Source organism: Tinamus guttatus, unplaced genomic scaffold (assembly GCF_059628265.1).
Source record: "Tinamus guttatus ecotype Peru unplaced genomic scaffold, ASM5962826v1 Tinamus_guttatus_pri_ptg000048l, whole genome shotgun sequence".
Taxonomy (NCBI): domain Eukaryota; kingdom Metazoa; phylum Chordata; class Aves; order Tinamiformes; family Tinamidae; genus Tinamus; species Tinamus guttatus.
The window spans coordinates 4,966,546-4,980,508 of NW_028288582.1; the positions used below are offsets into that span (position 1 = coordinate 4,966,546).

The window sequence follows — 13,963 nt, forward strand, 5'->3', positions numbered from 1 at the left end:
GTAGAAAGGGAATTTCAGACTAAGTCAGAGTCAAATCCCAAAAGAACTTTGAAACAAATATTTCTAAACATTTAGAAGATGCTCACAGATGAGTTACCGGCTAACCAGGACTTGCCAAAAGCAGACTAAACTTTGCAGTTGCTCCAGAATAGCTAGTCATGGTGAGAAGCTGCATAATCTTATCTGAAGAGCAATCTGGAAGAGGCTTTTGTCTGAGCAGGATACCCTCTCCTGTCACCCCGGGTCACTTCAATTAGTGCCATCTTGGACTGTTTGCAGCTGGAAGACATTAGGATCTTAGGCTCTTAGGTTAGCTCAGTTTAACCTGGAAGAAATCTACTTCCTGAGCTCCAGAACAGCTCTGTGAAGTGAATGAATGTACCATGAACAGGAATATTCGGGCAGTTTACTTCAAAAGCATGCTCCTCATCTGAGTTACTGCAGTGCAGGCACGCCTTAGAGATGGAAGTTAACAAGATACCTTTACCTATATATTCTGGGTAAACAATGTTGAACCATCCCTCCAAAACATCTCCTCCATGAAACTCAAAATGGAGCAAGTGCTGGAGCAAGAATTATAGCTTTCTGTGGCTTCCTTTGTTAGAGCAGAAATGAGTTTTGTAGGGAGAGGTTTGTGTCTTTTGATCTAGCAAGAACTTTGGGTAGCAGGAGAAAAAGGAGACAAGCTTTTTAGGTAAACGAAGGATTTGATTTCATTAATGAGCATCCTTTTATTTTCCTATTCACTAAATGGCTATTTCAGCAGTAGGAAAGTAGAGAAAGCATTTCTGTGACCTTATACCAGCTATAGTACTGAACTTGGATGCTCAGAATTCTTGGATCTTCTTCTAACAGTTGGACCCTATTGCTGCCTGCTATGCAACAATTAAATCCTTAAAAGATTAAACAGACTTTCTTATAGCTATTTTAAGTAAATAGCTAATATAAAGCTATTGTTCTGGCCTATGCAACACCATCCTGTGCACGTCATCAGAAAATTTAGTGGTTTTCCATTTAAGACAGCTATTTCTCCCCCACCCCTGAATGATGCATTTTGCTTCTGTTCTTAATGTCACTGTTTTGCTTCATTTTCCTGTGCTGAGTGCTTTGGCTACAGCTTGTAATTGAAATCCATGCAGAAGAAGCTCCCTCTGAAAGTCTGTTTAAAAATTACATGTGTAAATAGTATAGCACAATGGTGTTCGCTTCTGCCTTAATAGAATATACAAGATCTGCAGTACATGTAGGCAGTGGTAGTTAGACTAGTATCACCTTGCCTATATTCTCCCTAGGATTTTTTTATGTTCTTAGGTTTCATGTTTTGACTCATACTTAAGTAGTAGTTTTGATTTCCTTGAGGCTTTGGGTTATTTAGGTGTCTACTTGTGCAGTAATTGCCAGCAAAACTCTGTAGCTAGAACAGAATGTATTTAGGTTTCTAGCAGTTATTCTTGCATTCTATGAGCCTTTTGGTAGTGTCAGGCTCACTAGATTAGTGGTTAGATGATCCCTACGATGCGTAGTACCCTAGATGAAAGTTCTGCAGTAAATGTTCGGTACTTCAAAATAATGAGATTGAACCAGGAGAATAAACTGTGTGTGAGAGCTGTGTAAACAGCTGAGTTGGCCACTGAGTATTGTAAACTCTTGTTATATAATTAGTGTCTTCCTTTTTGGATAATAAGGAGTTAATCATGAAGGGTCCTGAGGGACCCTAATTTTCAGACCATCAGGAACTAAGTACACTTCTTCACTTTTCCAGATCACTTCCATAACTGCCATTGTAGGATTCATCATACAATCGTGGAGTTGAAAAGTACTTGTAAAGGTCTTCTAGTCCCACCTCCTACCTGACGTAGGTCTAGTTAGACCAGATTGCTTGGGCCCTCATGCTTACATATATATACACACTATTAATATACCAATTTATGCATATGCAGTGCAGAATCTTTTGAGTACTTCAGCTATCTGACTTGAAAAGCCAAATTTAAGCCTAACTTCTATGTAACTTAACATAAACATTCTTGTAGGAAAGCAAGGATCAGTGTCGTCTTTCCTTAATTCACAGAGAATGCACAGTCCTTAAAAATATTTTTTTCTTACAGAACTATATCACTTCCACTTATACTCAAATACTAATGCCCTAGGAAAAGCAAGAAAAAGCAAGCCTTCTATTTTTCTTTGTTGCCCTGGCACTCCTCTCTATGAATGCCTAGTATCATTGGACTGTGCATAATGGCAGGTGCTTCTGCACGAGTCCTTGATACTGGATTTACTTCTTTATAAACATGCTCTCTTCTGTAACTATAGAAGTTTTTTGTTCTCTTGGAAATCATCTGTTTCAAGCTACACTTGCTTATTGTAGCCCAGTACATACTATGAATTATTGCAGTTTATCTAATTGTTGATAAAAATAGCGGTCTTTTCCTGCGCGGTTGCAATTCCTGTAATCTCAAAACCAACATGTTATCTAGAGGCTTTGCTAATGTTAAATCCTTGCACCCAGCCTTGTATTTAAATTCTGTTTTCTTAATTGTCATCAGAATCCTTCAAAGGAGAGCTGTGAGGCATATCTGTAGAACTATCAGGATCTTTTCTTCAAGTTCTTCAGATGAAAATTTCTAGTACTTGTTCCCCTATTGCTACTGCAGTCCCTGTGTTAGTCCTGACCTGAAGGGACATTTTGGTCTGAGAGCAGATGCCCGCCTACACTTTGACTTTCTGTCAGGAAGTTGCAGAACTGTAACAATCTATTTATGGTAGCTCCTTTTGTACTGCTAATAACCCAGTATAGGCTGAGATTAAGCCATCTCTGATTTTGTTTTGTATTTGTGGCTCGAAGGATGAGTTAGAGGCAATGAAGTCAGTAGAGGGGAAGGACAAAGGAAGTCAAATCTTGGTTCCTATAAGAATTTTCTTTGTTCGTGAACAATGAGAACCCTTCATATGATTGCTCTAAATTTGGCTTCCTTATTTTTCAGATCTGAAAAATCAGGGATTGTAGAAACTTCCAATAAATTATTCCCACTGAAGGGGGGAGGAGAAGTAACTGTAGTTCACCATTAGCTGCAATAGCAGTTTCCTTTTGACTTTTATGCAGGCAGCCATTACTTGAAGAGGCATTCTGTGTTTTTCTGAATTTAGTTCCCTTTGTGTTTGTACCTTCTGAGCTTATCATGTTGGATTACTAACCCTTCTTTCCTCTTGCATTTTGACTAGATTTTTCTTGTAAGCTCTAAAATGCCTATTTCTAAACTGCTTTCACTTTGATCACATTACTCCTAGGAGTGAGCTGAAACCCATGTAAACATTATCTTCCAAGAAGGAAGTGGAATTAAAGCTGTTCTAGCACCTGCTAATGTAGGATGCGACCAGACTTCCTCTTCAGGCGGAAATCCTAATTTATTCTTCCTTGTAAACTGCAGTCTGATCAGCTTACCACATAGTAACCTTTTGACTTGTAAACACTGTGTTCCTTTGGTTGGACTGCTTTTAGGCTCTAGAAATGATTTCCCAAGGGATTATTGGTAACTTTACTTTAACTGTAAACTTTGTTTCCATTGAATGTCATGAACATGCAGTAGCCCTTTCCTACTAAACTAATTTTAATGCATGTTCAAGCCTACATTTGGATTCAAGTAGGTGCCAAAATGCCTTTGAAGTTTGAGCGGCATTGCCTTTTTTTAAGGCTTTTAATCACCAGTGCAGTTTTAAAGAAACTTGTTACCATTTGATATGGAAAACAAATTGAGTTATTGTGATTATCTGCTTTGTGATGCAAGCTTTTCAGCCCTTGAAAAAGCTTGTTATATGTGGGTGTGGAGTTAGCTTTGGCTGGGATAGTCACACTGAATCACTGGCATTAGTGCGAAGCTTGGCATGGATGGAGATTTGGGCCAGGGCCAGTAACAGTGAGTTACAGTGCTTTTTAATGTTTAATACCAGCCCCTGAAAAGATTCTCTGTCCCTGAGAAGGAAGGAAGAGATCACATTTAGCAGGAGAAGTATTTGTTTCCCCTTAGTGCTAATAAAGCAAGAGAAAGCTGCTCTAGAGTAGGCATGTTCTGCAGGCTGGTGACAACGTCCCTTATATAAGAGAAGATAGGCCCCTGAACTACTGAATCTCTGGATCCCAGCCCTGAGATTTGAATAGGAGGAGATGGGGGACTAAGAATTTGAAGTAGTTTGTGTAGAAAATAATCTTGTTCCAAGCACTGCATTTAGATTCCTTCTGCCTAAATGAAGAGCAGAAATTTAAATAAGGGATTTTGCAGTTTCGATAATGTGCTACCAGCATTAGCATCTTCTGGGTATTGCTACTGCTTACTGAAACAGTGGAAAAAATTCCGAAGGAATCAGATTCCTAGTTTATATTCCATTTTTTTCCTCCTCAGTCCCCAGAGACTTCAGAATTTAGTCTTATCTTTTAAATTCAGGGCATGTTGGTTATATAACAACAACATTATTTTAACAAATAGAGTTGCCTTTCTGATGCTTTTTTTTCTAGGCGTTCAGTCTCATATCTGCATAGCATGCATGTGCTCAGCCCCCATTCAATACATTTTTCATGCATCTGTTGCTAGTATTACTCCTAATTTGTTAATAGGAGAGTCTCTTAAAAGAACAAGCAGAACCTTTTTTTTTCTTGGATGTGATGATAACATAACAAAGTAAGCTTGACTACTATTTTCGGTTAAAATGTATATATGAAACATAGCCCCCCCCCTTTTTTTTTTTTTTTCCTTCCTGCTTTTAACTTCAGACTTCAACGCTTTTCCTGTAGCACACACAATTGCTTGTGTCTACAGAGTTCTAGGGACTGCTACAGATAACCTAATCTAGAAATATTGGTCTCTGAAGAAATTCCGATATCAACTCTGTTAATATCTCATGATATCAAGTGCATTATTAATGGCTTTTGCTTCTGTTTTCTCCTTTTTTTTCCTCTGAAAAACACTCTTTTCCTCATAAATATCACTAAAGAAAGCAACATATAGTAGAAAATCTTTAGAAGGTGCCTTTAACTCTTGAGAAAATTGACCAGGCAGCTGTATCTTTGGCTATCTTGCTCTTTTAAGAATTGCAGTACTCAAGATTAGCTAATCTCTTATAAGTTGATAGAAAAAAAGATAAGATGCTCAATTCAGTAAGTCTATATCTTTCCTTTTGGAAAAGTGTTTTTGTTTTATGTTTGTGGGGTGTTTTTATTGCCAGTCACCTTTCTTTTCCTAGCTCGAGGTGATTGTTCATGTGAGGATTGAAGTTCTTATGAAAGAGTGATTTATATACACAGAGTTCTTGCAATGTGTAGTCTTGGTGTGGTTTGTTGCCATGGTGTGTATTATGGTTAAGCAAGTTGAGTTCCAGTAAGGCTATTCAGTAGGACTAGTATGTCCCTTCTAAACGGGAGAAATAAAATAACAGTTTGGTATCTCTTGCACATTGAACAGTTGACCTTGTTCTTGAGAATGGTAAGTATAACATTCTAAATACGTGTAATGCTGATAATTAAGCATCATGTTGCTAACTTTTAACATGTCAACTTACATCTTAGGTGTCATTATGGTTGGCAAGGACAGTTCTGTGATGAGTGTGTCCGCTACCCAGGCTGTGCTCATGGGAGCTGTAATGAACCATGGCAGTGTAATTGTGAAACCAACTGGGGTGGCCTGCTCTGTAACAAAGGTACTTAACATTAATTTACAGGAAAAATGAATACAGCATGATTAACTGATAACTCATTAACCATTTTTTTCCTGCTAGTGTGCAGTTACTTAAGTATCTCTGTCCCTAATTCTTTCATGGCAGCTGATGCTTAAGCATTGTCAGTACAAGAAGTTTAAGACAAGAGGCTTGGAATGATCCTGACCCCTCTAACTCAAGCATTTGTCTCTTGTTCATCCTTACCTGTTCCACAGACAGTAATGAGAGGACAAGCTAGCTAATGGAATATGGGGATGTTAGGGAGGAATGATGTTAAAGCCAGAAAAGCCTTTGTATGTCTAAGAATTGGACCAATAACACTGAGATTTTTGCCTGTTGATTGACATATCTTTTCTCTGCCCAGATCTGAATTACTGTGGAAATCACCATCCTTGCCGGAATGGAGGAACATGTATGAATACTGAACCAGATGAATATCGCTGTGCTTGCCCTGATGGCTATTCTGGAAAGAACTGCGAAATTGGTACTTCTAGATATTGCATGCTACTTGTAAAATGGGGAGCTATTTCAGGCTGGGCTTTGCTCTCAGCTGGTGGCTTTCTTGCTTAATAGGCTTTATGCTTACTCTTGTACTTTTGTAGAATGGAGGGTGCACCTTTCTACCCCCTGCCTGTTTCCATGTCTTCTGTTGACTTGCATGTCAATGTGTACTTTCATCCTCTTATGATAACTGAAGACTAAGGAAGGTAGTTGAAACAGGTCAAAATCCCTATAGTGTCTAATTTTTAGCTGTTTAAATGTGTTAACTTTTCCTGCTTGATTTACCAACTTCATTCTAAAGTCAACTTCTAATAACCTGTAACACATCCAAATTAATGATGCAAATGTTAACTGCCATGGAAATGTCTTCAAGCTCTCTTATAGAGTCACCTTGAGCATAGTTTAAATATCAATTGAAAAATGTGGCCTCTCTGCTTGTGTTGCCAAAATGGAGGAAAGCATTTAAACTATTTCTTTTGAAGTTTGCCTTCCTGACTACAGTCTAACAGACATGTGTCTATCCAGCACAGCAGCATAGAAGAATTACTTCCTATTTCACTACACTATAAAAATTGTGTATATTTTTTCCATGTATGTGATTGCTTATACGTAAGACCCAAGTTTTTATGTACTTGAGATTATTTTTGTATTTGAAGACTTTTCTTGACCCTCTGCCCCTAGTTGAAGGAGGAAGCATGTGTCTTTTGTTTAGAAGATGATATTTGGAAGGGATTGAAAATTTGGAATGTCCTTCTTCACCTTAAGGACCTTCCAGTTCACCTTTCAGTTCAATTTTTTCACCCACAGTATTCGGTTAGGTATTCTGCAATCTTATTCCTTGAAATTCTTTACATAGTCTTTCCAGTTGTCTTGTTCAGAATTTTGCTTTCTTAATAAGTATGAATAGAAAAAAATATATGTTTATCTGTATGAGTTCTAAGTTCACTAAACTGTCTTATCTGTGGAACACTTAAACATTTATCAGGGTGTAGATCTTATTTGAGCTTCTATGAAATGCTGTATGATTTTGCTGATATTATCAAAGCTTGAATTTTGCTTCAGTAGGTATAACATGCTGCAAACTTTTGACAGAAAGGGATGAAACATTGATCTAGCTTGCCCATGAAGTTGTGGGGAAATGACTTGGCTCTCTAGTTGAGGAAGTAGGGATAAAGTGAGCCATACATTTGACAAGTTCTATTATGAATGTTAGCCAAATATTGTTTTATGATCAGTTTTCATCACTAGTATCTAAGATCCAAGGCAATGTCAATTCAGTTTACAGATTAGATAACATTCCTAAAAGAAAACTGGCAACAATTGAAGTTTTGCATAATAAAATTCAGACTCAAAACTTCTGCAAGTCTTAAAGCCCTACATGAGGAGTGACCCTGGACAAGATAGCTTACAAAATGCAAGCAGGTCTATTTGTTGTTTCCAAGGAGCAACATTAGAATTCAGCTAAACAGGCCTTTGTCACTTAAACTGCTCCTGCTATTCAGGACCCCTCATACAGCAAATCTGTTTCCTCTGGCTTGAAGAGAGAAGGAGGAGGATGCGAGGGGAAAGAGGTGGAGGGGAAAGTGTGCTGGAGTCTGAACTTCTGTGCAATTTCTTCTTCATTCCTCATGCTTGTGGTCACTTTTAACCAGAACTCATATTCTAACTATCTAAGTTGTCATTGCTTGATGTTAGAAGGGTATTTACCAAGAGTATTTTTCTTTTCTTTCCTTAGCGGAACATGCTTGTGTATCTAATCCCTGTGCTAATGGTGGAATTTGTCATGAAATTTCCTCAGACTTCAAGTGTCACTGCCCCCCAGGGTGGAGTGGACCAACATGCGCAATTGGTGGGTATGCACTGACTGATGACTGACCACTTGGGTTTGGAGGGCTGATGCAGCTTGCTTTTAATCATGCTCTGTGGTTATGGAACTGGTAATCTTCCACACTATCTGGATTTTAACAGTTGTGTTGGGAAACTCTGAAAAGATTAATGGTACTATTCAACCTATGGTATTAAAGACAGCATGTATTTGATGCGGTTTAGATCTAAGGGTTAGCAAAAGCCTAATTAGATCATGTTACTTACTTCAAGCTTTTGTTAGAGCTATGTAAAGTAAAACTCCCTATGTTGCCAAAGCTTATAGTATGATTTCAAACCATGTAGCTGGACTAAAACACAAAGTACAATGTGGATTCATTTTTAAAGAATATAAATGTAAACATGAAAGGTTCTCTGCTTCTCAGAATAGGTGAACAGTATTTTGTACTTAAGTGATGGACTCTGGTTAGGGAGGCAAGAAAACATTCCAAGCTTCTGCATGGTTGAATATAATATTTCAGCTGCTACTAGGTATGCAGGTTGCATGCTGTCTGATTTAGAACAGAGGATTTATTTTTTCCACAGCAACTAAATTTACTTGTGTTATTATCTAGGGACATGGATTTGAATTTTTGGAAGATTTATTGAATCTTCTTGCTTATTTGCAAATAAAAGATTGCCAAATTTCTCTTCCAAATTATATTTTAAAGATGTCAGAAAAATCTAGGTAAAAAACAGAATTTTTATTCCGTTAATGAGCTTTTTAGAACCACCCCTCCCCCTCAAAATGACTTAAGCCAAATTTTGGACTGTGTTATGGAAGGCACATTCTAACTTCACAGATATTGATGAATGCGCATCTAACCCTTGTGCTCGAGGAGGGACCTGTATTGATGGTATTAATTCATTTGAGTGCATATGTCCACAGCAGTGGATTGGAGCAACGTGCCAGCTTGGTAAGTAATTCCTTTCTGAAGTTTGAAAACCATTGAAGACTTGTTTCAAACTAATGAGTAGTTCTAATTATCTTGTATCTCGGTCATGTTAGTTATTGAAGTAAACTTCTAAGGTGTGTTGCTATTAGTTATCTTACCTCCTCCTTTATAGATCTTAAAAACAGAGCTTTGAAGTATATCTGAAGTATATCTGTAACCATAAAAGTGCCAATTTATGTTTGTTTACAGTAGCTCTCCTAAAATGCTTGATAACTTTTTCTGCTTCAAAATACAGTATTGGTGGTGGTAGCTCCTGCTTAATGGTGGCAGTACAGTGGGGTAACCATAACCATCAGCTTATGGAGGCAAGGGAGGGGTTTGCCCAGACTAATGTGGACTTTTGAGTTCTGGCAAAGGGGAAAAGTAAGATAACATGCATGTGCAGCTATAGATAACTGCATTGAAAACCAATGCTATGTGAGGGTTTTAGCGGCCTACCAAATAACAACATGAGCTTCTGATGCTTGGACTGCATGGAAACTTTGCGTGGTGCTGGGGTGATCTGATTCCGGGTTTGTTCTTTATTCTCTTCTTTCTTTTATCTTCTTTCACAGATGCTAATGAGTGTGAGGGGAAACCCTGTGTTAATGCTTACTCTTGCAAAAATCTCATTGGTGGATATTACTGTGACTGCATTCCAGGATGGACAGGAGTAAATTGTCATATCAGTTAGTATTCCTTTAGTATGTATGTTAATCATAGGATGTTTTATTTTTTAAAATATATATAAATGAATAATGGTATAGATTCTTGGACAAAGAAAAGATACTTGCTGATAGGATTTTCTTAACTTTCAGCAAAGTCAGTACAAAGTATTTTGTGAAAATTTCAGAAATCGCTGAAATGGACTTACACTTTTTTTTAACTTCTGTATTTTTTTTTTGTTTGTCTCTGTTTATCTAAAATATTAGATGTGAAAGTAGCTGATACCATTTGAAATAACTTCTATTCAGATTAGTTCCAAATTATTTAAAATGAGAATCCTCTAAGGAATCAAGCCTTAACTTTCTATAAAATTCTCTAAAAATTATTCTGCCTCTTATTCTTCAGGCATTGTAAGTTCTAATGCCTTGCGTATTTTATTCATAGATATTAATGACTGCCATGGACAATGTCAACATGGAGGGACTTGTAAGGTAACTCTTGTCAGTTATATATTTTGTATGGGGGTTAAACTTTGCTGCGACTAGTTATGGATTCTATAATTTTCAATTACAAGTTGGCTAAATGAGATTGCAGTGTGGTATGTTAAATCTAGTGCTGCACTTTTAGACTCTTTCTTAAAAATAACTTCAGATAGTGTTATTGCTGTTCATTTGTTCACATGGAAATATTTTAAATTCTTGTATGCAGTTTTATTAATAAACATACCTTTCCCCTTTTGCTTGTCCTTTCCCTCCTGTATAGGATGAAGTGAATGGTTACCACTGCTTATGCCCTCGTGGTTTCACAGGAAAAAACTGTGAGAGAGAAATAAATGAGTGTGAAAGCAATCCATGCCAAAACGGAGGGCGTTGCAAAGACCTAGTGAATGGATTCACTTGCCTGTGTTCCCAGGGGTTTTCGGGAGTCTTCTGTGAGGTGAGGGCAGTGCTGACATTGCTGCAGGAGCTTTCATGGAGGAAGTTCTGGAAAGAAACATGTCTCTGGTTTAAATTTGAGTAAGCTAAAGCTGGCTGGCATAGCTGTTACTTGACACTCTGAATAAGCAGATCTGTTGTACGGTGGTGTCATAGCACCTTCAACATTTAAAGCTGCAGCCTAACATACTGTCAATTATTACACATAGGTGTTGGATCTCCTAAATGTTTTAAAGCTGCAAGTATCTCTTGAGCTTGTAATGTTTTACTTGGCAGTTTTTAGGATTTATGTCCTTCTGTTACACTAAAATGCATTAGGCCTTCATCCTACTAGCTCTGAAATATGTAATCAAATCAACTTTTAAGTAATCCCACTGCTCTTGGTAGGAGCATCTGCATAATTAAAGGCAGGTAGATGTATAAGTATGGGCTCACAAAGTTTCAATTTGAGACCATTGCAGAAGTGTGTACTTAAGCCTTGTTAATTAACTAAGAATTCAGATCTGAAATGCTGAGGTGCTGGTGATAATTTATAATTAAAATGCTTCAAAGTAATACTTCAGAGGTCTGCCTATACCCAAGGAAGACATAAGACTTTACTATGCAGTCAAAGATGATGTTGCCTTAAATACAGTTTTGGGTGTGGTGTGTGGTTTTTTGTTTGTTTGTTTTTGACAGCCAAATTCAATGTTCCCAGTTTGATGTCATCTTGAACATAGAATTACAATTTTGTGTTGGATTTCCTCCAGAATTTTTCACAGAGGACGTTAGAGTGATCTCTCTTAAATGGTGGAGTAATTTGATTGTAAAGCATCTATATTGTTTAGGAAACAATGATCTACTTTTATGAAAACTTTTAAAAGTTTGCAGATAATGACCAGCCATTAAGATGGTGCAGTAGCTCATAGATCATATGCGATTTCTGCACAAGGATCATAACTTGAATGCTTTACGTTCAGAACCTATCATACTGTAAAATTAATCTGTTTGAAAGAGGAGGAGAGGGGAAGGAGAGGTTGCCTGCCTACATTTTGTGTGACAGCGAATAGCTACCATTGATTCCAGATGCTAAAGGACCAGCTACTGGACTTGCAGGGAAAATTTATACTAATGGAAGGAAACAAATGAAAACAGCTGATAGAGGAGATCTGAGAATCTCTGAGACCTTAATTATTTTTGTAATCTCCTTTACATGTTCCATATGACAGAGCAGTTTAGCTTGCAGAAAACTTCTCTGCAGAAGAAATTCTGTGCTGCACTGAATTGAGACAAAAATTCAGACAAAAGTTTATGCTATTTGAGTTCCTTTTATTTTGGTTAATGTGTGGGTGTGTTGGGTTTTTTGTTGCTTTTTTGATTTTTTTTTTTTTTTTCCTCTCTCTCTCTCCTTTTTACCTGTAGAGTTATTAAATATTTTGATCAAATTCCCTGTTGGGCTTTCCTCTCTGAGGTTGAGAAAGTTCTCCTTTTTCACATGAAGGGTAGTGGGCTGGGGTGGAAATTTGAGGAGGAAAAAAAAAAAAAGTAGGAAAGATATCATGATATAATAACTGTAACTTCTGAGGCTGCTTTGAGGATTTTAAAACTGATTTAGGGCATCACCAGTCAGTGATTTGACTTTGTTCTCTTGTGTTTTTGTTTGTTTTGCCAAGTTATCGCAAAGGTGCTTATTCAGTCTTCTGCAAAAGGATATTTTTATAGAGGTATCAGAAATGCTGCCTATTAGGATTGATTAAAGTAATTTGAAGTCTAGATCTGTGTTGCTGAAAGGAATGCAATAGGGACAATTCATAAATGTGTTTTAAAGTTGGGTTTCCCTGTAAATTAGTTTCATCTGTGTCTATGGCAACATAGATAAAGCTGATTACCCCTGGGAAATCAAGCAGCTGCTGCTAACTGTGGTCTTTCTTGCAGATGGATATTGATTTCTGTGAACCTAACCCTTGCCAGAATGGGGCTAAATGCTATGATCTGGGAGGAGATTATTACTGTGCCTGCCCTGATGACTATGATGGAAAGAATTGTTCACATCTCAAGGACCACTGCAAGAACAATTCTTGTAAAGGTACTTGATGTTGTTTGGAAAATTTTCCTTTAAAAATGGGAGTACAATACTATATTTTGTAATAGCATAATCTGAAGCACTTCATTTGCTTGAACCTTGTGAAGTAGAGTGGGGCAGTGGGAAAACATGCTTGTCATAAAATATTTGTAATACTTATAAATGAGTAAACTTGAATTAGTATAAAAAAAATTGTAAGTAGTATTAATCTTTGGATAACCTCTTTTAAATCTGTAAACTGGTTGGTGATGAAGCTTATTAGTATAATTGATGATGTACTTCTCATTTTTAGTAATAGACAGCTGCACGATAGAAGTCTTCACCAATGCTACCCAAGGTGGAATCCGTTTCATTTCATCCAATGTTTGTGGGCCTCATGGACGGTGCATTAGTCAACCAGGAGGGAATTTTACTTGTGCTTGCGAAAGAGGTTTTACTGGAATATACTGTCATGAAAGTAAGAGAGAATTTCTTTCAAATGACTGCTAATCTAAGCCTTCCTTAAGAAACTTCTTGTTTTTAGATGTTAAAAAATACATGACTTTAGGACTTTCCTTGAAACAATGCACTACAAAAAGTGCTCTAGGCACCTCTTTAAAGTTTCTTCTAGTAACAATCGTCTTTTGTAGAAGTTTGCTTTTTCTCTGTGAAACACAACTGATTTCAGTCCAAATTTAAATGGAAAAGTGTCTGTAGACACCATTGCTGTGGACAGTTTTCTCCCAAGAAGCCATGGATTCCTCCAAAGTGAGGAATAAAAAAAGGGACAGATGTTGACAGCACAACTTAGGAGCATGTGCATTGCTGCTTCACATGTTTTTGAACATTGGCTATTTTTCTCAGACAAACTTAATGTTCTGGTTTATTTCGATAAGAGAAAAAAAAAGCTGAGAACATACATCTAAAACCCCTACCAATGTTTAAAATGTTATGAGTATTCTTATGTATGTGCAAGTAGAGTGCAGATTTGTGTTGTTGATCCTAGAGACTTAAATCTAAAACTCACATGCATAGATGAAGACAGCCTTGAGCAATTGCTTTGACCTTTTTATTCTTGTTGTAGATATCAACGATTGTCTTGGGAAGCCTTGCAAGAATGGTGGCACTTGCATTGATGAAGTGGATTCATTTAGATGTTTCTGCTCAAGTGGCTGGGAAGGAGAGTTGTGTGACACCAGTGAGTACTGCTGAGCATCTTGTGCTGAGCGTGACACCTGTGCTGCAGCACTTAGGGATGGTTGGAGCGAAGCTGATAATAGCACAGAGTTTCTTTGTTCCATAGAAACCTTCTACCCAGT

General features: G+C 37.4%; 1 protein-coding gene across 1 annotated transcript in view; it reads left to right on the plus strand.

Annotated features, from left to right (window-relative positions):
• The window catches only part of JAG2 (jagged canonical Notch ligand 2), a 64,921-nt gene that overhangs the window by 35,253 nt on the left and 15,705 nt on the right, over nt 1–13,963 (plus strand). The window contains exons 6-15 of the mRNA XM_088539618.1: nt 5,555–5,685; nt 6,068–6,187; nt 7,940–8,053; nt 8,871–8,984; nt 9,578–9,691; nt 10,113–10,159; nt 10,431–10,604; nt 12,518–12,668; nt 12,958–13,122; nt 13,729–13,842. Coding sequence (XP_088395744.1) covers nt 5,555–5,685; nt 6,068–6,187; nt 7,940–8,053; nt 8,871–8,984; nt 9,578–9,691; nt 10,113–10,159; nt 10,431–10,604; nt 12,518–12,668; nt 12,958–13,122; nt 13,729–13,842 — 1,244 coding nt within the window. The remainder of the gene's footprint in view (nt 1–5,554; nt 5,686–6,067; nt 6,188–7,939; nt 8,054–8,870; nt 8,985–9,577; nt 9,692–10,112; nt 10,160–10,430; nt 10,605–12,517; nt 12,669–12,957; nt 13,123–13,728; nt 13,843–13,963) is intronic.